Genomic DNA, 22,468 nt, shown 5'->3' on the forward strand with positions numbered 1-22,468 from the left:
ATTATGTGTTTGATTACCTTATAAACTTGTTCAAAAAATAAAGATTTAATGAAATTTTCTCTGTCCAGAATACTTCGATTCAACTGATCCAAGAAATGATCAAAGAAATGATTTTGTCAATGACAATTTTATTGACTTTCTGATTATTTTACTTCGGGTGTTCATTTGAAAGAGTTATTTTCCCGATTGGAATGGCGTTCATGAGACGGTTCTCCATTATAACTTTGCGCAAATCACTCTTGCTGGAATATTTTAAACTTTTCCTTTTTTTTGTTTTGAATGAATGATTGAATTCAGCCAGAAGTTACGAACAACTTGAGTTATTTTTACAGAACCGAATTTTCCAATTAGGACGCCTGAAAAATCACTAAGTCTCATGAAAGGGGCGACCTTTTAATACGCGTTTGAAGGTACATCGGCGTTGATTAGCACCTCATTTGCATGGACAGATCAGTCGTTCATTAAATTAAAACTTTCCGATTTTAGATTAGTTACGGTTTTCTAAACGTGCAACAATGGTCAATGCTTCTGCAGTTTCCAAAATGATGCCTGGTGCAAAAACAGCCCGCATGATGAAAATATGGGGCAAAAGGGGAATGGTCTGGGGAGGGGTCGGGGTTGTAGCTTTCATCTGGATTTGTGACATCAAAATGATCCAACAAAATATCCCATTCTACGGCAGGAAGTACGGCGAAGAACACGGAACGTGGAAACAGTTTTAGACTTCAATTTGTGACTCGTAACCTCCTTAATGACGTCATAGGAAATTGAAAGATGTAACAGATTTCATCACTGCTATTCGACTCTGAAATTCGACTTTGAATGCCACTGATGTCAAGGAATTAATGAATAACAGACAGAGAACTTATATTATAGCGACTGGTGTTATGTAATTTTAATGCATTCTTTTACAATTTAGGATATATAACCCGATCATTTTAAGATGTCTTTAGAAATGATTTTCTATGAGAGTCCTGGAATTACAGTGGGGGGGGGGAGTGGTGAGGGTCTGCTTGCTTGGGGAGGGCGTCTGCTTGCCAAAAATAGAATGGAGCCCACCGGTTCTATCAATTTTATTGGCTGTGGCTGGCAGATTAATTATTAATACAGGCTTTTTGCAACCCTTCTGTGTGATCAGTTAATAGTACTGTGCTAACCTTGAGGTCACATTTTTCAGATGTAAATAATGACCTGATTTGGAACACGCGGTTGGTGTTGACGAAACTGCGCTACTTCAATAGGCTGACAAGCTGCTCCAACAAAAGACACATGCGAATATCTTCCACAATTTCGTGAACAAGTATCCGGATCGAGGTAAATACACCTTCTATTCATATCCTTAAATTGTTGAAGGCAAATATAGCGTTACAATTACAATAACAGTGTTTTCTTCCTTATGCTCGAAAATTGAAGTCAACTAACTTGATTCACTGACACCAAAAAATATTTTCGAATTCGTAACAATTTTGAAAATTTCGTTTTACTAGAGCCAGCGTTTAGTATTTAGACTTTGGTATAGGAAACGGGTCAATGGGATTTTTACCCGGTTGTTTGATGCTTCTGTCTTGTGAAACAAAAATACCGAACTATATCAAGTACTCGAAAACTGCGAAAATGATTTTTTTTTGTAGTTAACAAAAGTATGCCGACAATTCTATCACGTATTTTGTATGCGACTCCTATTGTTTTATTCCTCAACGACCAAATCAAGCTGAAATGACAATTTTTTCGTTAAAAAGTAAAAAAAATATATATATCTATCCTTTTGTAAGTGATACAATTGGAAGATATTTCAAAAAAAATATTCAGTGAAGTGATGGACCGACGGTTTATCAATCTTCAATTGCTCCCGAACGAGGTTTAAGCAATTATTGTTAACGTAGGTGTCTTGATTGAAAGTGAGGATAATTAGCTGTCCGTGCGCGTAGATAGTTCCATTCAAAGTCGGTATAATTCAGTGGCTAGGATCATTGCTTGGAGTTCGAAGACTCTTGTTGGAACTACCCATATAAATTCTCTAGATTGTGCCAAATGTGTTTTTGCCTTTTACCTCGGCCGCCACTTCCATTCTCTCTAATTTCCCCTGTCATTCGAGAGCAATTTTTCCGACGGTAGAGTTGTTTTATGTTTTTAATGCATAATATCTTTAAAAACAGTTTGTGGACATTATAAACAACTTTCTTAGAGTGAAATTTTTATTGTTCCATATTAAGTTCGTGTATAAATCAAATGAATTCAAATATAAATCGGTAAGTTTTTTCACCCAGGAAGGCTAACTTCCTGCTCCAGATTTTGTTTCGATTCTTTTATAATAGGAGACAAAACATTATATCACTTCATAAAAACACAGATCATATTACTGAAATGCATCTGGTTTCTCAAATTTGAGGCTCAGCTAATTGTTATCAATGGTTAGTTATGGACAAGAAATGGAACCGTTAGTTGACCAAATATCAACGATCACCAATTGCGAAAAAATCTGAATTTTTCAATCTGGTGTTCGTACAGAGGTCTTTGTAATCGCAGACTACCCGTACGATGTTAGATTTTACCGTGAGTTGTGCAATGTATTCGTATGCACTTATTAGCATAAAAACAATGCAGCAAGATTGCACCAACAAATTTAGAAATGCATTAAAAGTATGTTTTAATGGCGTTTTTCACGAATACGAGACCTAAGTAAAATACAAATTTATTTTCTGTAATATTCTATAATCTTATGCTGTTATTCATTACGTAACGAAAATGTTGCAGACATTTTTAAGCAGTTACTTTCATTTTAAGTGGCTTTGCTTATACTTTTCCCAAGTTTAATGTATTTTTCGCTCGTCTATCACTGAAACTGTTGAGATTTATGAGATTATATTTTGATTTTGATTATATTTTGATAGTTCTGCTGATTTTATTTGAAAAAATGATTTCAACTTTCGTCTTTTTATTTCTTGTTCACAATGGCAGTAAGAACGTTAGCGAGAGCAAAATCGATGTTTGAATCAAATAATCATCATTACCAAAACCAATTACAAAATCAAACATTGAAAGTGGTTTTTAATGGAAAAGGAAGAGATTAGTTACAGTTTCATAAAATTTCATCTCAATTTTTGTCATTTTTTTATAGTTCTTGTGTAATAGATAGAAAGTTTTCTTGATCACACGGGCAAATAGACCATTCTTTGGTTTGCAGTTAATTACATACTCTTACGCGTTATTGCTAAAAGCTAAGATCTCTAGCTGCGATAGTGATAACGGAGCGGAGCTTTTATTGGCCTTCTTTTATTTTCTTACATATCAAACAATTTGAAATGTATATCCTTCATTTAAAATCTGTTCACGCATTTTTACGATTTTTGCTGCCACATTGGAAGAGTGATCTTTGTTACGCCAAGAAAAATGGGGAAATAAAATGGGTGGTATGAAATTGTGGCATGAAATTTATCACTCCAATTTCCAGAACAGTGAGAGAAAACGGTGGTTGAACCAGCATTCCGCTTTCTCTTTTTTCGTGTAGCAATCTTTCATTTTTTGTGTGTAGCAATCTGACTTCTGTTACCTATTTTTTCTAGTGCTTTAACTGCTTTTTCCAAATGGTTTGCGAAGTTCCTAGGTTACTTTTGGGACTTAGTTTTTGTTAAATTATCAAAATTTCTTTTAATTATTGTTCATGACTTGTGATTGTATGTTTTTTATTTAGTCTCGCTGATTTTGAATCAGCTTTTGTTCATTCTTGCTTTTTAAAAAAAATGGAAATGCTAGCTTTATGATGTTTTCACCCTTACTGGAGCAAATGTTTTGTTCATCGGCGCGATATTTTTTAGTTCACATACTCTAAAGTCGATCGTTGAATTATAGAGTCGAGGTCAATTGAGGATATCTTGTTCTAAAAAACCTGCCTTGTGGAGCATGTTTAGTAATATTCCAATTTCCGTTTTCCTTGATTTCTAGGTGATTCCATTGAAAATGGATAGAATTTTAAATGCTCTAACTTCTAGCAAAATGACAGAATTTCTTGCGGAAAAATTTATATTGATTTTTGCGATTTTACCGTATAACGCAGTTAGTTGAGTTCCATGCGAAATCGGTTCCTCATCATACATCTCTTGAATATACAATGCATAAAACTGCTTGAAACAATGGATGCATGGTTAAGATGAAGAGATCGTACGCGGAACTGAACTGACTTTTTAATACGTAAAACTGGAAGTTCTATCCGGATTTTTTTTGCTTATATGCTTTTTGTCATTTCTCTAGAATTTGGAGGAACCAAATTGCTGTCTAATTTCAATTGGGTTATTTATATTTAAGGGAAAACGGAAATAGGAATGTTAATGAAAGTGCTCTTCAAAAGCAGGCAATTTACTATGTAGTTATACGATTTGAAGTAAATAAGTCTTTGAAGTATATAAGTCTAAATCAATTCAAGACATCACAACAATCCGTATGAAAACTTTTTTCAAAATTGTTTGACTCATTTTTTACTTGTGGTTTGAAACTACATGTATACGAAGTTACCGGGGCTTTTTTCTGGTAATCTGCCATCTATGTTTATTGGTTTTTAATTTTTGTCATTCTGCTTAAAAAATTTTACTTTGGCGTTTTTTTGCCATTTTGATTGACGTGGGCTTAGCTGGACATTTACGTAGTCAACATATCGGCCACATGAGGTGCATCTTATTCAACCGATCAAAGTTTAGCATAGTCTTAATGTTTTTGTTCCAGCACTGGATACTATCAACTATTTCGGAAAGTACTGGTAAATATTAATTACGCTTGGGATTTTTATCAATTTAGGCTTTTATTTCAGCCTTATATTAATATAAAATCTGACTCGATTTTCTTCTAAAAACAGCTGGAACTTCATTCTCTTAAACCAAGATTCTCTATTTGAACTGATAGTTATCAGCTTGATTTTTTTAGATCTTTAATTCCCAATGGTAAACTTACTTCGGATGATAATTCTCATAATTTGTGTTGCGTCGGCTTGAAATTTAATTATTCCTCTGTCAATATTCATGTAAATATTCTTGTTTGCATGCATTAAATTAACACTTTTTTAATCATTTTCATCTGAAATAAAATGTGTAAGGTTACACTCTTTATCATACGCGTGGGTACAACAAACAACCGAAATTAGAAAAGTCAAACATGACTACGTCTTTGTGGCATAAAATGCAACAGGCTATATAGCAGAATATCGCTAAACGGATCATGAGTGGTCCATTTGATGGTATTCCCTGGGACCGGGCAATAGAGCGAAAGGACAAAAGATCGGAAACAGTAAAGTTGGCATAGTAGATAGAAAATTTATCTATTCTCATTGAATGAAATTTTTAGGCGAGCTTACAAGAGAATAGCGGGATTTTATATCAATCTATCACAAATGAATCTGCTTCAATTGAACTTAATGAATTTCTTTTTGGATCTTGTGTTTGTCACAATGTTGCTTCTAATTTTCTGTCTTTAATCTATTGTCACAACACCTTCACATTTGGAGTCGTTTTATATTTCGAATTATACACAGTCAATATGGAGTTATGCCCCTACCCCACCATCTGGCATTTTTTGTTTATACGTGTGAACGAGGGTGGTCCAAAGGGTGGTTAATTTAAGCATTCAAGAAATTGGCTACAAATGATGCGAACTAAAGTCACCGTTTTCAGCATCAATAAAAATACCGTCTAACATGTTAAGCAAATACAGCATTTACTTAAACACTTCCTCCAGCAAAAAATCAAGGGAATTGGTGTAAAGGTTTTTGAGAAATCGATTCTCAGCTGTATTCATTAAGACTTTGATGATTTGGCTACACACATACCACACAACTAAAATTCCTGAAGGGTTTTTTTCTCCACTAGAAAACGAATCCTTATCAGTGTTGTATGAATAGATAATGAAATATACAGTCTGAAGTGTCGGGAATAATAAGAATGAGAAAAAGGGCAGCTGAGAACAAGCCACTGTGACCTAATGCTGTTCCGCTGCGATTACACAGAAACTGCAGTTATTATCATTAGAATGACCGTTTCAGATGCGGAGTCGCAGCAACTCGGGTGCAATGTTGGACGTGTACCACCACCAACTCACCAAAGTCCTCTTGGAGTTGCAGCACCCTCTCACTGGCCTGGTGTCGCCCAGGGATACAGAGTCTGGGTATTTCAACCATGCTTGGATAAGAGATAACGTATATTGTTGTCTGTCAGCGTGGGGACTGAGTCTGGCCTATAGGAAGTGCACAACAGACCGAGATAGCGAATCCAGAGTCAAGTTAGTTCACGCGTTTTTGAATGTCTTCGGTTTGATTTTATTAGTTTACGTGGAAGTTTAAAGGTGATATAGCACTTAGCTATGGTATCAATTATGTTAGAGCCTGTCGTGAAACCCAGTAGTCGGTTGGAGAAAATTGAGTAACTATTGAAAGGGCTTTATTAAATCATAGCTTAGCTACCGAATCAAAGCTACCGTTGTTACTATCACGTGTGTTTTTCACTTTTTGTCATTATGAATTTTGTGGGAGTTTTAAAGGCACGATGTTATTTGTAACATAGCCTTAAAGTGGATTTTGAAGAGCTTTCAAAAATATTTTACAGAATGTTAAATTTGAATTAAATTAATTTGATTCTGAGAGCAGTTTGAGTATTTGAATTGTGAACTGTCAATAGGTAAACAGTTAATAAAAACATCAGCTGCGATTTGCTCTCCACCTCTTTACATTTCAAAGTTAGCATTTCTACATTGCTTCGAAGCAAAGTTGAGAAGGTTGGGACGCCTTTTTCAAAATTGATGTGAAGTACTAAGATTTTTCCTCTTCATTTCTATAGCTGAGAAGCGGTAGCTGAGTGAGGTTAAATGCATTTGTTTTGACGCTTGTGTTTCTTTCTATTACGCCTAGTTCTCGTTTTGCATTTTTCACTCGCGAAAACGAACCAATTTTATTTATGCCATTTTTCTCCATTTGCTCTGTCGGCATAATTTGGTAACATCGATCTTCATACAAAAGCACGTGGGAGTACTTTTTCACCATTTTGTTGCTCCATCGCACTTTAAATGACCGTATTGTAACTTGACTTCCATTCCAGTCAATTTTTCAATTATAGGGAAGGTATCTCAATACAGCCGTAAAGACTATTTTTTGATAATCTAATGGCTAGGCTTTTGTTGGCACTTTTTATGCTTCTTACCTAAAAGTCAAAAAATATTGGCTAGCAAATATTTTATTAGCTGAAGACGTTTTTTAATCATACACCGTCCTAATACAATTTTATGAATTTTGTAACCGGTAACTCTCACCCCGTGGCTTATAAGGGATAAGTAGCCACAAAAGTGCAGAGTTTGAACATTTTATGCCTCAAATTTTTACTAGCTATAATGATTTCAAATTTGGTGGTTTTCCAGTTGCTTAAACCTTTTGCATTTAGTACAAGTTGTGCCCTAACTTAACGGCAATAATATGTTGGTTTTTGGGTAAAATTTACTAATAGTTGTGATTTATTCAAGTTCTTCTGCACGTTTTGAAAGATTTTTTTGTTGCTTGGAACTTTGCTAGTTTTTAATTAAATTTTCTAAGGTACACTAATTCGGTACTTCGGCGTTGTGTGAGGATTTTATGGTCATATGTTGCAATGATCATTGATTTTAGGAAGTCAGCTGGCAAGCACTCTTGATTACTCGTGAGTTGCAAGATAATTACTTCTAAATTTGCTATTTGAAAAAAATGACCGTAGGTCGACTTTTTATTTTATTTTTGCCTAGATAACATACTATTCCCGCATTCTTTCAGAACATAATGTTCTCCTGTGGTAATTTTACCAATGCTGGCTTTTCTGATCTGATCTCTATGAGACTTTGAAGTCATTTTCTCGGTGAAGTACATTTCAATAGTTGTACGTACTGAAACAAAGAAAAAAATTGAATGCGCCTAATACATTGGGAGTTCTGCCATTCCATGTGCCATTTTAACAGAGTACTGTGCAAGTTCAGGAGTTTTTATTATCAGAAAAAAATTTTGTTCGGCCCGCATTAAAGATGTTCCGAAAACTTTTTCAAAGATCTTTGGGCGGCGTAGATCACGTTGTATTTCAACCCCCATTTTCTTAACCTTGTGGTCAACTATGCTTTTTGTAATGCTTTTACAACTTTCCTCAACGTAAACGGTTCGTGACAGAGGAAAGAATGTTTCCTGCATGCTTTCAGCATAAATCCTTAGCCTTTTTGTTTTATTAAGTTTTGATGTTTTTGAATAGTTCGTTTTTTTCGATGTAATTGTATTAGGACCATTGCCTTATCCCAGCTGGGGTTTACAACGAAAAAGCCTATTTTTGTGAAATTCTTTTTAAAGAGTGCGGATGGTTGAGGCTTCGAAAGCTTTTTTGGTACAGCCTTTTTTTGTTTATTAATAGCTGCAAAGCAATGGGCAGAGCTTTTATTGGCCTCCACTTGTTTTTTTTCTCGTCAAGTTTTGTCACAACCATACGATGTCATGATCATTTCAATTCTTTTTTGGTTCGTTTATTCATGCAATTTCGATTGAATAGCATGTGTGGACGTTATTTGTCATTTTTTACTAATAGTGGAGCGAATTTTTTCTAATTTGCGTAATTAAGCTTTCGAGGTGAAAATAAATTCTTGAGGTGAAAACAGTGATTCGAGTCCAATGAAACGTCTTCAATGTTAATTTTTGGAGATATAAATTATTTGGCTGTAGTAGAATTTTGTAACATGTCGTCATTCTTAATTCTCAATGGTCTATTTTGCTCGATCACTTAACAGAGTTCATCGTATTGGTTTTTCCGCCTCAATTTTCTAAATTTCCGAATACATAAATTTTCCTTGTGAAACAACTCTTGTTGCGAAACAACAATTACATAACTTTGGTGAAATAACTTGTTAGCACCTAATGCATACTTCGAAAATTTAAAACTTGTGAAACTCGGCTCTGCTATTATACTATTTTTCTGCCAGTCTTTTCTGGCGTCTGTTGCTATTCCAAAGTAGTCTAATCAGTTAAAAAGTGGGGCAAGGTACCCGACTAATCGCTAGGAGAGTTGATTGAACACACTACCACATGGTTGTTATGGCCCTCTAGAAGTCATTCAACAATTTGGCTTTGGCTTGGAGCGTTATAACCTCTCGATATCGTGTGTTTATTTTCATAATGTGTTTCTATCTGCAATACCTCACGGTAATAATCAAACGCTGCTGCTTAAAAACGTTGTCCAAATGGTAATCTGCCCTCGTCATGTTGTAATTTGTTCTTTTTTGCAATCATGCCCGGAGTTTGATGATAATTTGATTATTCTTTGTTTCAGTTATCTGGAGAAAAGTGTAATCAAACTGATGAGGGGACTGATGACGTGTATGATGATGCAGTCAGAGAAGATCGAAGCTTTCAAAAAGTAAATAACAACCCCCCCCCGCCCCCCACCTCACTCGTATCATTCACGTCCGCATCGGTACAATTATATACATACATTCACACGCATACCACAGCCGTACACTTCAGAGCAATTGGCATGATGGAAAATTGGTCATGAGATTGTATTTATAGTAGCATTACACATGGTTTACGGGTTTTACGATTATATCAATTCCCATTGTTCAAGTAAAAGGCAGTAATCATAGTATGACATGTAATGTGAGACTAAATAATTACTCGTTTGTGATTTCAGAAGCCAAAATAAGTACGACTCAATCCACGCGAAATTTGACGCCTCCAACTTCAGAACAGTAGTCGGTGACTATGAATGGGGGCACTTACAAATGGACGCAGTTGCCTTCTATGTGCTTTTGCTGGCTCAAATGACAGTTTCTGGGCTTGAAATTATCTACACCCACGATGAAGTTGCATTCATCCAGAATTTGGTGTTCTATCTAGAAAACGCTTACAAAACGCCCGACTTTGGAATTTGGGAAAGAGGTGACAAGACGAATCGAGGTCATGTTGAACTGAACGCGAGTTCTGTAGGAATGGCAAAAGCTGCCCTGGAAGCTATCCAATCGGTGGATCTTTTTGGTGCGAGAGGGTCTTCACAATCTGTTATAACGTGCATGCCTGATGAAGTAACGCAATGCAATATTGTACTTCATTCGTTGCTACCGAGAGAATCAAACTCGAAAGAATGTGATCTATCTTTACTTTGTTTGATAACCTACCCAGCTTTCGCAGTTGACGATGCAGCTTTAAGAGATCAAGTCCGAAATTCAGTTTGTGAAAAGTTAGAAGGTCATTACGGATGCAAACGGTTTTTACGAGACGGGTTCAAAACTGTAATTGAAGACCCGGACAGGCTATATTACGAATCGCACGAGTTGAAACTCTTCGAAAATATTGAATGCGAATGGCCGATTGGGTTTTGTTTCCTCTTATTAGACGCCCTCTATAAAGACGATAAAGATTTGGTCGAAAAATACCGAAAGAAGTTAGACACCTTGATGGTTCCGTGTCCTGAACTTGGGTTCCACGTAATGCCTGAACTGTACTTTGTGCCCTATGATAATATAAACCAGGAGAAAAAGAACCCAAAAACCCAAGACCGTCTTCCCGGTGGCAAAATTCCCCATTTATGGGGTCACTGTTTATGGATTGTGACGTCTCTGATCTGCGATGGGCTTTTGACCATTGGAGAGATTGATCCTTTAAATCGAAGGCTGGCGACTCAAGAACGTTTGGATGTTATTGTTCAAATAGCTCCGGTTGCCGAAAACGATGACGTCAAATTGGCATTGGAGAATGAGAATATTCAAGTTGAAACGGCTGAAGAACTCGCCAACTCGGAGATGAAACTTCGTTTGTTCCATTCGCACGTTTTGAGCACATTGTTGACAAAATTGGGCGAATGCCCTAAAATGGGGCTGACTGGGCGTTTTCCTCATGACATCATAGGATACGAGGGAACGAGTAAGTTCTATGTTGTGAAGGAAAACCTCGTTGCTTTTGTTCCGTTCTTTTTGAACAAACAAAAATTCTATCTTGCCTTGGATCATTCCTTAATTCTAACTCAGTTGAAATTAATGGTTCAATATTTCAAACTAAACTGGCGCAGTTTGGGCAGACCAACTGTGATTTTATTAATTACCAAAGAGTTCTTGGATCCGAATACGGGAAAGTTATCCCAGTTGTACCTGGACACATTGCATAAGTTGAGATCTGGGTTACTAGATGGTTTACGAGTCGGTTTCGGAAGCGTGTCTACATTCTACGCAACATCAAGTATCAGGCGATTAGGATTCTTGGAACGAATCATTGACGAAGACGCTTCTAATCCACTTGACCACCATCAGAGCATCAGCAGTCAAGGTCATATCACACCTTTGCTCTTCAGAATGGGATCCTTTAAAGCGCCCACAGATTTATCAAGAAGAATATCAGTTTTCAGATCTCTCTGCACAAATCGAGACATGGCTATTGGAAGTCCAGGAGAATTTGCAGAAGACTCAAATCGGTTGCCTAAGAACTCGACCGTAACTTCTTTTCTCAGAATAATGTCAACAGATTCGATGCCGGACGAAGAGTCTTCGAGTGTGAAGAAGTCAGCAATTGACTCGGCCAGTGAAAGTGACCTCGTGAAGTTACTACATAGCACTTCATCATTGAGTGAACAACTCGACGTTCTGGTTTTTATGTACAATAAATATGGCAGTAATCATAAAGTTAAGATTGGTGAGCAAACACCGACAGTTCGTATGCTGTTGAAGGAACTGTACAGGAAAAGCTCAGAAGTTCTGGCGTGGAGCGTTTTGAGGTACAGTGCCAGTTTGCTACAAAAGACGCTGGATAATATTACGTCATCAATTCTGCAGATTCTCATCAGACGTAAAGCGGTGACAATCGGAATGCCTCCGGAACCTCGCGAGAAGACCATTATCAAACCAGTTACGCTTGAGGTCTTTAATGATATGTTGTACGATGCGTGCGGCAGTAGCAGTCCTTTGGCAGCTTTGACTCAAGAAATCATCAAGTTCACTGCCCTGCTCGTTGAGACCCAACTTGACCTGTTCGCAGGTATGATGCGAATCAGGATGGGTCTGATTATCCAAGTATTGACTCAGGAAATTGCAAGATCTTTGAACGTCGACCTGGACACAGGTATGGACCACTTGCTCAAACTGGAACCCTACTGTATTTACGAGTTGGTTTGCAACCTATTCTCTGGTCACGAGATCAAACTCACATTTAGTAATAAAAAACCGGCAGAGGGACAATCGGAGCTAACGCTGGTTCGCTTCAGCAAGAAAGATATGAGTCGCATTAAGCTTTCAGTCAAACATGAATTGGAGGACGATGATTCCGATGACAGTAACAACGATGACAACAGTGGATACAGTCGAGGCACTTGGTTGCGAAGGCGCAGAATTGACGGATCCTTGACTAGAGTGCCCTGTGGGTTCTATCAGTCTGTTTGGCGGTTACTTGATAAATGTGAAGAAGGCATTTACGTTGAAAATAACATGCTATACGCTGGATGGTTAGTCGTTATTTCGCTAGTATAAACGCAACAATAATTATAGGTACTATTATTGTCTGATCAATTGCCCTCGGATGACGTCTGACGCAATTATTGTAGTCGTGCGTGTCTTCTTCTTTATGCTAAATTTTGCTTGATCCTTTATGACATCGTTTGAATTGGCATAAACTCAATTGCAAAGGCTGCTCAGCTTGAACATTTGAAGCAGCTGAAGAACTGAAATTTGGTATGCACGAAACTATGTGTTCTGAATTGGAACATCATTTGTGCCTCTTTGCTTTTGTGCCTCTTTGATTTTGTGCCTCTTTTCATTAACTTTAAAATCGAAAACAATCGTCGTCTTAACCTACTATAGATGTTTCTTGACTCAAGGTAATTCCGTTGTTTTTATCAGCCTCGTTTTTGCAATTATAGATGCAGCTACGATGCTTTGTATGATGCAGCTACAATTTAGTATAATTCATTGCTCTTTAACAAAGTTTGAAGCAATTAATGAAACGTGTTTTTTTGGCAAAATTTTTTGCTTGACCGTTTTCTTTTAGAACCTTCTTTCACTTCTTGAGTGACTTCATCAAGCTTGAATTTAAAAAAAAAATTTTTGAGTGATTTGAATTGCGAGCATCCAGAAAATACGTCTCTTCCCAAAGCCGGTTGTGAACGCTCAACGTACATAGCCTATAGAGCGTCGAGGTTAATGTCGACAACTGCATCCGAAAGGTCGCTTGCTCCAAACCCTCCGCGTCCAAGTTTTCGCAATATAATCGTTTCTCTAGCCTATATCCCCCTCTAAATTGTTTGCCTCGTCTGAGGGTTAGAGGTCTGCGCTTCCCTTACAATTCAATCTTAATTTTGAGGTTTTCCTTAAGAATAATAACGTACTCTTGTAAACATAGGCTGATACATTCCAAATCCAGAAGTTTCAATTTCAGTGAAGTGTCATTTTGGTGAAAGAGTCACAGAGCTCGCATTTTTTGTGATCTCAATTTATTTGATTGTGCTTATCGTGTAAACGTCAGTTCCTTTTATCTCCGGGTTAAATATTTTAAATTGTGATTGGCCGACACTCACAGTCTTTCATATAGTCTGTCTGCCGTTCTGAATTAGATTTTTTAGTGGTGTTCTTTAGTTTCAGGGTTATTGTTGTTTGATTGCAGATTTTCTTATTGACCTCTTAAAGCAGCCGAGCTAGCTTATCAGCAGTCTACTTCCAAAGTTCGTGCAATTTGGTGCCCTGTAAATTGTTAATTGCTCTCGAACGAATTTTGACGTAATCATTGTAAACGTCTTTGTTTTCATGCAAAATTTTTGCTCGACCGTTTTGTTCTGGACAATTCTTTCGATTTCACTTCTCGAGTGACCTTTTCACGCTTTTTGCTTGAATTTGTGTAACCTAATTTGCTTGTGTTCAGATTTCAGATCTTTTATTTTTTACCCTCCCCCAGCTTGGTGGGCATATATCTTTTACACCCCCGGCGCGCGTGCTGGTTTTATATAGTAACCTGCTATATAACAATACAATTTGTAATTGGGTGCATAAAAAACTCTGGGGGCCGAAACAGAATTTATACCAGAAATTAAGTATGGTCCTAAGAGAAAAGCAATCGTAGGGTAAGCTGACACAAGGCTCTGATAGCCGAGTGATCAATGCGTAAGTTTATTAAGACGGAGGTTGGGGGTTTCGAGACCCTCCGTGATCGGAATTTATTGCACCCATAAAAATTTTTCTAGGAATCAGCCTTCTTTCTATTAAATTGCCCCACCTGTCATTTGAGAGAAATTTGTCCGACGTTTGTTGGTTTATTAATAGCCGCCCTCATCTTCTCAGCCGGCTATTATAGCGCTCCTATTTTGTTTACTTCGTCGAATAAAAAAAATGTTTCGCTTTACCTCATTTTGCCGCTTTTTCAACATTTTGCGTGATATCTTTTTGACTTCTCTAGGCTAGTTTCTCTCTTCTCTCATTCTGCTAAAAGTGATTTTGAACATCAGTTGCTCAGCAAAGCAATTCAAAATGAACAGAGTCAGTATAAAAAATTGAAGTCAGAAGTAGAAACGGGATAAACCCATAAAGCCCAATTTTAGATGCCCGCTATTTGAACGTCGTTCCTATAAGTCTTAGTTACCATCTCTAATGCTTATTGGTATTGATAGTAGCCCCTGTAGCCTCTCTCTAAGAAACAGAAGTACGTTATGTTTAGCTACGAAATGCCATCAAAATAAATCGGACTTAAAAAATGTTTTTGTACAAAAATCTTGTTTTTTCAATATCTTCTATTCTTTCAATCCCAATCATGCTTATTGGAATCAACGGCGGCTGTTTTCCGGCAATCTGCCGGGTATGTTTTAGAAATTAGTACTAAGCTTATTGCTCTCCTATTTAATAGGTGATTTCACTATAGTTGTTTAAACTAACGACATTGAACGAAGGAATTAGAACATTTCTTGGCAGTTAGTAAAAAATAGACTGGGTTCATTTCTTCGTTTTAATTTTCTGTTTAAATTCCGGTGCTGGTCAGTGGGCTGAACAGCGGTTATTTTCCGGCAATTTGATGGCTATGTTCAAAGTTTTTTCCTGGGTAGTTTAATGTTTTTGGCTTTTTCTACGAACATTTTTTGCTTTCTTATTCAGTTTATCTGCTTTTTTCTTATTTGCTAAACCTATCGCTGTTTTCTCTTTTTTATGGAGTCCCATTTTTCCTCGTTTCGAAGTCGCCATTTGGACTGAGCGGAGGTAAGATCATTTCTAGAAATAAAAGGCTTTGTAGCAAATGGGAGAAAAGTGGAGTGAGCGGAGTCGAAGTGGTCAGCACTGTCAATGCTAGAATCTCTGTCAGAATCTCTATTTATTATGCAGCAGATGTTATCAAGTTTGAGTTTTTTCGACGTTTTTAACGTTTGGGTTGAAAATTTTTGTAAACCTCAGGGGATATAGCTCAGTGATAGAGCATTCGATTGCAGGTCGAGAGGTCCCCTTGTTTTATGCTTAAGTGAACTGATAATTTTTCTCAGGCCGAACTCGAGCTTCGCTGGGTTTGAACTCGCTCAACGTAACAGGAACGCGTTTTGTTTTTCGTTTTAATTCATGTATGTTTTTATGTGCGTGACGTAATTCGTTATATTCTCTAGACGACCTGCTTTTGAATTTGAAGTGCTCGATTAGTTTGTTCGTGACAAATGAATTAACCTCACTCACTTGCGTTAACACTAATATCAAGGTCATTTGAGGATGCTCTAACCCCTTTCAAGGTCAGTGAAGGACCCTATCCTATCTGAAAGATATCTATACTATGCCTGAAAAACATTAACAAATATATAAATGTCACTAAGACAGCGAAATAAAAAAGAAGTGGTTGAAGTAGAGAGATGACTGGTCGAAAATATTCAAAACTAAATCGAACCACGATCTGAGGGCTTTCGGCTAGTCAATAAATATCGTTCATTTAATTATTCACCGTGACATTTTTAAAAGGCAAAATGTTAGGTTCTTATTCAAGCTCTCGGAATGTTTTTACACAAGTTTAAACCAAATTATGAAAAAAAAACCGAAATTTTGCTAAATACGAGGTTCGATTTAGAGGTCGAAATTGATTATCTTTTGACAATTTCGTGTTGATTACTTTTTTAGGACTCAAGAGATGACACAGGACGAGCTCAAGTTTGACCTGAAGGTGGAGGAAGTGTTCAGCAAAATCACAGAGCCAGAATACAGACAGGTATTGAATATAATTACAGGGTTTTCTCATCATAGCCCCAGCTTAGTGGACGTAGTGTTTACCCCATGGCATCAAATATACCATTATGGGAGCTATAATGGAAAGACGCAAAAAATTTTAATACAAAATTACAATATTAGGAACAGTCTAGAACATTTCGAATGCGATATGTTATTTCATCTGGATTCAAAAGCTAAGGTTATTGCAGAATTTAAATTATTAAAAACCACCGGTCTCGTTGGATGTTATTAATCACTGATATTTTTATAATAATGTGCGCTATTATCAACGTTAAACATTATGAGGATGATCTATCCCCTTTCAAGCTGTGTGCGTATAAAACTAAAACAAGGAGGCTCGGTTATGTGCGTTCGCACATAAAGTTCCGATCCCGCTCATCCGCATTTTTGGCATAAATGTCTACCAAATGAGGAACAGATAGAAACCCCCCAAAGATTCAAATATTTTTCAAAAAAAAATGTGTATGAAAAACAAGATGGCATCCAACGCAAAAAACTCAGTGCAGTTAAAATTGGCGCATTAGATTGATGAGATCAGCCATTATTAAAAAAGCAAACCGAAACGAACAGCAAAATCAAACAACAATAACAAACTTTAATTACATCCAAAACTTACGAACAAAGTCAAAAAATAGTGTCAGATTAAACTGAAACTAAACAAAATAATTTTTTACTTCACTAGAAAAGATACGGATCAATCCATTATTAGGCTCTGTAACATTTAGACAAAAAGGAACAAATGAAAACAGCAAAGTTAATAAATTCGCTTATTTTAAAAAAAAAACACTTTCAAAGTAATGAAAACCATTAGATATCAATTGAAGTTACCCAAATGGGGATTTGGAACTGCATAGGAAGCAAAATGGACCTATCAACGGTGAGCTTTGATTTGAATTGTTCGTTCTTTATTAATATTAAAAAGAATGAAATTTTTAAAAAAAGAACGACTGATTACAATCCGAATTATTTTTCGATTTTAACATCCAAGATTTAATCAAAATTAGCCTTGCTATTGCTGTTCGTGCATTAAGAACGCTCAATTCTTTCGAATGTTATATATCTAGAAAATTTGTTAGTGAAAAGATCAATAAATGTTTCGTTTTTGATATTCTTAGAGTAAAGTTAACAAAAAACGGTAAAATTTGAATTGCAGACTACTCTCAGTGGAAGTAAGAATGGCTCCCTTTGTAGTTTACAAAGATTGTGTTAACGGTTTTTGGGTGTGTACTTCCGGCAAAGTTAATCAAAGTGGACTAAGGAAGCTTATTTCGGCAATTTTTGAAATATTTAGCCAAAATTTAAGCCAAAAACAAATTAAATCAAAATTGTCAAGAATTCTTTTTGTCATTGAAAATAAATCAACGGTACTTTTTTTTTACATATTTTAGCGAAATTGACGAAAAATTGGTCAAAAATTACGGAAAATGTGAATAAAAACAACATAATTCACTCTAAGTTTTCTCAAAAGTTTAAACCTCGATAGCTCCCTATAAAAAACGAAAATAAAAATCTTTTTAATTCCGTATTCTACGCTGGACCAGCTGTCTATTGATCCAGTCTCAACTCTCAACGATGAATATATCGATCGGCCAAAGTTGTCTGAACAAAAAAAACCCATTTGAGCATATAGTTCCCCCCCCCCCCCCCCTCAATAGGGGTCGGAACTGTTATTACGTCCCCGAGCACACGCTACTTTCTTTCACAACGCTTGGTTTGTGTTGGGGTCTATGCATGTGGAGCTACTGTGAAAATGGACCAGTACAATTTACATTAGGTTGTTCTCTCTCAACCTTCTTAAAATTTGTAACTGCGGTCTTCAACAGCACTGGGGAGTAGGAGCAGAATAAGTCAATTAATAAAGAAATTGTGGGACCAAAATTTTGCTTTGTAGGTACTGATTGAAGCGATGATGGTGTTGGCAAGTCTTGTTGACCACCACTACGGACAGAGATTGACCTCTGTGATGCACATTGAGAACCTTGCCAAACATGCAAACCACCTGTTCCTCATTGACATGTCCAAGAAGAACCCAGATATCCCCTACGAGACCCTGTCCAGTGGTATCAAAGATCTATCCTATTACTTCTACGATTCAGCTCCCAGTGGGAGATTCGGAACCTTGACCTACTTGATTAAAGCCACTGTTATGTATCTGGAGGCCACTAGTCCCTCCCACGCCGATAAAGTCACTTGCAAAGTCAACTAGATAGATTAATAGAATACTTTTAATAAAATTTTCCCTATGCAGTCCCCTCTCACTCGCCAAAAAATTGTGCTGTTCTGGTATAGTTTTTTCTCTTTTTTTGGGTGGGATGGGGGTGGGTGGGTCATCTATAGAGAAATAACCGTTTCATCTATAGTGGGAGAGTTAATAAAATTTATCTAATTAGATTTTTTCAAGTGATAGATGATTTTGTAATTGTTGAAATATTGAACTTTCAATCAATTTCTGTATTTCAATAAATTTCATAGTATTCACAAAACTTAACTTAGTTTTATATGTATTTGATGAATAGATTTTGGGTAGTTTCATGTTTTAATCTTTAGAGAAAACAACATCAGAATCAGTTTGTGTCGGTCGTTGAGATGCTTTATTATTGCAAAGATTTAAACTCACACCAGCTGAAATTGATGCCTACTATCAATTTTTGACTTTCAGATGAACAATGACGCTATTATGAATAACAGAAGGTCTAATATCAAAAGTACTGACGACACTAAATACAATTCAATACGAGCATACAGCTGATTATTATGTACAAGTTTATATTTAGTGCTCTCTGCTTGTTCAAATGACGAAACATCTTTCATTGTGACTTGTAATTATCTCCGATAACATGTTTACTTCTGCCAATATTCCCAACATGCAATCTTCACATGCGCTACCATCAGGCTATCAAACTCACCACCAAATGTACGTGAACAACCGCCCCTCTTCGACAGTTTACCCTCAAAATGTTGGTTCCAATTCTCAATTGATGCAGCAATTGGGACAAGGCCCGGCACATCAGACTATATCCGGTTTTCAGAATTCCGGAAGAGATGCCAAAGCGGTGAACTGGGAAATGTACGAAGCTAAGAACAAAGCAAGATCTGGACATTTGAATAAAAAGATCCACAAAATGATTTATGAAGAACGAGCTCACATGAAGTACATTGTATCACACATGGGTAATGTTCATCAACAACAGCAACAATGTCAACAAGCGTTCCTGCATCAAAGTCATCACTCGATTCCCAGATCTCTTCTTGGATCCAATTTGCAGACAACCCGGGAACCCACGAGTCCAACTGCGGCAAGTATGGTTCCTCAGACTCCCTACAATGGTGCTATGGTTCCCAACGTCCACCAACAGAGCTTTTCTTACGATTCCTATCCAAATAGCCACATTCCGTCTTCGTTTGTTGGATCAAACTTTGGAACTCCAAGTCATCAACAAAACTTATCGCCTGCCTCAACGTGTACGCCAGTCAACCAAAGTTTCTCCTCAGTTTCAAATGTGTCAAACGGTGGGAGTCCTTGTTCAATGAATGCATCGTACTCTTCGACACCGCCTGCGCATTTATCTCCAAGTGCTAACTCGACCAGAAGTGAGGCCAGTTCGTCGTTGAGTGGCCTGTCATCGGCACAGAACCGAAATATAACCAACTCGGCTATCGGAGCGCAAGAGCAAAGCGCAGTAAACTATTCGCCAATATCAAATGTTAGTACAAATCAACCTCTTCAAGAGAACAGTAATAACTTCTTCCCCTCAGTACCTCAGTCTAACAACTTAGTTTTCTCCAATGACCATGGAGCCATCGGGAACTTGCCTCAGTCGTCAGGTAATCAAAATCAGGTGTTAGCGAGTGTCAACGACTTGTTCGATTATATTTCACCTGGGCCTGATCATAATTCGCAGTCGCCTTATAGCCAATCAACTTCATCAAGTGGACATGGTTCGAGACATATTGATTGGACAGTTTCGGATGTTAATGCGATTCCTATTGGTCAGAGTCCCTTAGCCAATCAGAACAGTCCCTTGGTTGATATGGAGATGCCGCCTGATTTAGACCTAAGTGGAAGTTTTGAAGAGGATCTCTTTCGTCCCGACGAATCCGCCAATGAAGTTTTAAACTCCACCAATGCCACCAATACTGATCAGATATCAGGCGGATTTTTCTAAACAACATGACGTATATTTAATGCTTCGTTTGCCTAGGTCTTTAGATATTTATTTAAGCTTAATAATATCTAATATTTATACCTTTGAAATCAATATTTATACATTCCTTGATAATACACTCTTAGTACAGCTTTTATAGTTAATTTTTGACTAATAATCAGTTTTGCATCAGATGAACATTATGAACTTTTGATAGAAATTGAGTTTGAACTTTTGTGTATATGGTGTGGTAAAGAATATATAGAGCGCCTACTTGAGAAAAGTATATATGCACAGCTCAAATAGCACGTTTTAGAACGAGATCTTTATCATCGCAAATTTAAGTAGGCCACGCTAAAGTTAAGTATAGCCAAAACTTAATTCGAACACGTTTGATCTTAATCATCTTACACCTCATAAGTAATAGTGATGGGTTGCGACTTCGTCCATAATATTAATCAAATGAAATCAATTGAGTCATGTTTTGGAACAAGTAGTGAAGTTTCATTGTTCTCATTGCCTCTTGAAATTATCCAAATTATTTCCCAAAATTTGATAGATTCTGAAATTGCGTCCAGATTTTTTGGACGGGGTTTGAGTCATCTGCTAAATCTGAGAACAACGTGTGCTTATATGAACAATGTTGTATTAAATATCCCACTAAATCTAAAATTCCAACTATCAAGTTCCTCTATTCCAAGTCAAAGTTCGGGTCTGTATTCTCTTATCGAGTTCATGGCTTCGGAAACGATGTGGCGAGTAGCGACCTTAATTCTCAACGATTCCAGTCCGAACCTTAATAGTTCCAAACAGTTGATTGGGTTCCTGGGAAACTTCGGTCAAATTTTTGAGGCCTCCTTGAAAAGTGTGACATTGAATTACGCACAAAGTGTCTGTTTTGCAGACGAACTTCTCAGTTTTCTCAACAAATTTGCATTTACAAACAGAACTGTTGTTACAATTCGTTATTCTCTGGGGACAACCGATTCTGAATCGTCAGATATTCAACCTTATCGCGACTATGTTCGAGATGTTATCATCGCCAGACGTGCACAGTCAAGTATCTGTATTCCTTCGTTGATTCAAACTTTTGCGAATGTTAGGGTTGTTACCTTGACCTGCCCTCTAATTTTATCATTAACAGTTCTCAGCTCTCTCAAATATCTACAATGCTTGACATTCAAAATATCTGTCATCATAGATGAAATATCATCTTATGGCGTGAGTTTAGAAAGTGTTCAAAAGTTGGAAATGGATTTACATGCTTTCAGGCGAAAGGATGTTCCCAATTTATCCATGGATTTTATACCAAAACATTTTCCAAATCTGAGATATTTCAGACTCTCGTCGTGTATTCCGACAACTTTCAACTTTGAAGTTGAAAACTCGGTTGCCATTTGCCTACCCGATTCTTGCGAATCTTTGCACGTTCACTCGCAAAATGTTCTGAGCTATTTCGGAAAAGCTAAAATTAGAAATTTAAGTTTGCTCTCTGCCGATGTGGACAACGAACTGTTATCGACAAAGGATTGTTTAGTTTCTTTGAGTTGTTTGGTAATTGACACGGTATATTGCAACGATGTTTTCGAAGTCCTCGGTTTAATATTTGAGTTACTGAAGATCAGAGTACAATTGAAATGTATAGCTTTTGATGTCTCTGAATTTTCAGCTCGCAAGCAAAGATTTATCTCAACTGATGATTTTGAACGAATTCGCGGCTGGTTCAATGAAAGAACGCTTTTCTTCGAAGCGCATGAGAATTTTCAGTATTTGTTAATTGGTAAACTTCTTTTGACTTTCAAGACTAACACGGTATCTTCTAAAGAGTGGATGATTATGAAACATTTCGATGCCTTCCATGACTGGTCTAGAAAACTACTTCCGAAAAATGTGCAAATAATTGATGTCTCAGCGTAAATTGTACCAATTGTAAATAGTGTAAATTGTAAATAAAATTTGTATTCTGATCTTTGTTCAATGTAGAGGAAATTGTCGTAAAAACTAATAAAATTTTGTCATCAATTACTGACGATAATCGAATCAGATATGAAAACAGCTAAGTGTGTCCTCAAGAATAGAAGAAAAGAAAGTTCTTTATAATTCAGGAGTTGATTGAGAAGATGCAAACGAAT

General features: G+C 36.9%; 2 protein-coding genes across 3 annotated transcripts; both read left to right on the forward strand.

Moving 5' to 3' along the window:
* Positions 1-1,174: 1,174 nt before the first annotated feature.
* On the forward strand, positions 1,175-18,497 carry LOC142353181 (phosphorylase b kinase regulatory subunit alpha, liver isoform-like). Of its 2 annotated transcripts, XM_075405401.1 has the most exons (7): positions 1,182-1,314; positions 4,717-4,750; positions 6,026-6,261; positions 9,303-9,389; positions 9,663-12,458; positions 16,084-16,171; positions 18,083-18,497. In XM_075405401.1, the coding sequence occupies exons 3-7, from the start codon at positions 6,026-6,028 to the stop codon at positions 18,395-18,397; spliced, it is 3,522 nt and encodes a 1,173-aa protein (XP_075261516.1). In that variant the 5' UTR covers positions 1,182-1,314; positions 4,717-4,750; the 3' UTR covers positions 18,398-18,497. The 2 variants fall into 2 exon arrangements, with proteins under 2 accessions (XP_075261515.1, XP_075261516.1); XM_075405400.1 differs by lacking the exon at positions 4,717-4,750 and having other exon boundaries at positions 1,175-1,314.
* Positions 18,498-18,765: 268 nt separating this feature from the next.
* LOC142353182 (uncharacterized) lies at positions 18,766-22,358 on the forward strand. The gene has a single exon (XM_075405402.1). The coding sequence runs from the start codon at positions 19,029-19,031 to the stop codon at positions 20,355-20,357; it is 1,329 nt and encodes a 442-aa protein (XP_075261517.1). The 5' UTR covers positions 18,766-19,028; the 3' UTR covers positions 20,358-22,358.
* The last annotated feature ends 110 nt before the right edge of the window (positions 22,359-22,468 follow it).

Source organism: Convolutriloba macropyga, chromosome 14, assembly GCF_964194025.1.
Source record: "Convolutriloba macropyga chromosome 14, txConMacr16.3, whole genome shotgun sequence".
Classification (NCBI taxonomy): domain Eukaryota; kingdom Metazoa; phylum Xenacoelomorpha; order Acoela; family Convolutidae; genus Convolutriloba; species Convolutriloba macropyga.

What these genes read in the sequence shown, in the direction of transcription:
- LOC142353181 (XM_075405400.1), top strand. Translation starts at nt 6,026, where the DNA reads ATGCGGAGTCGCAGCAACTCGGGTGCAATGTTGGACGTGTACCACCAC. An exon ending in AACATGCTATACGCTGGATG is followed by an intron (nt 12,459 to 16,083) that starts GTTAGTCGTTAT and finishes TTACTTTTTTAG; the next exon opens with GACTCAAGAGATGACACAGG. An exon ending in CAGAGCCAGAATACAGACAG is followed by an intron (nt 16,172 to 18,082) that starts GTATTGAATATA and finishes TTTGCTTTGTAG; the next exon opens with GTACTGATTGAAGCGATGAT.
- LOC142353182 (XM_075405402.1), top strand. Translation starts at nt 19,029, where the DNA reads ATGTTTACTTCTGCCAATATTCCCAACATGCAATCTTCACATGCGCTA.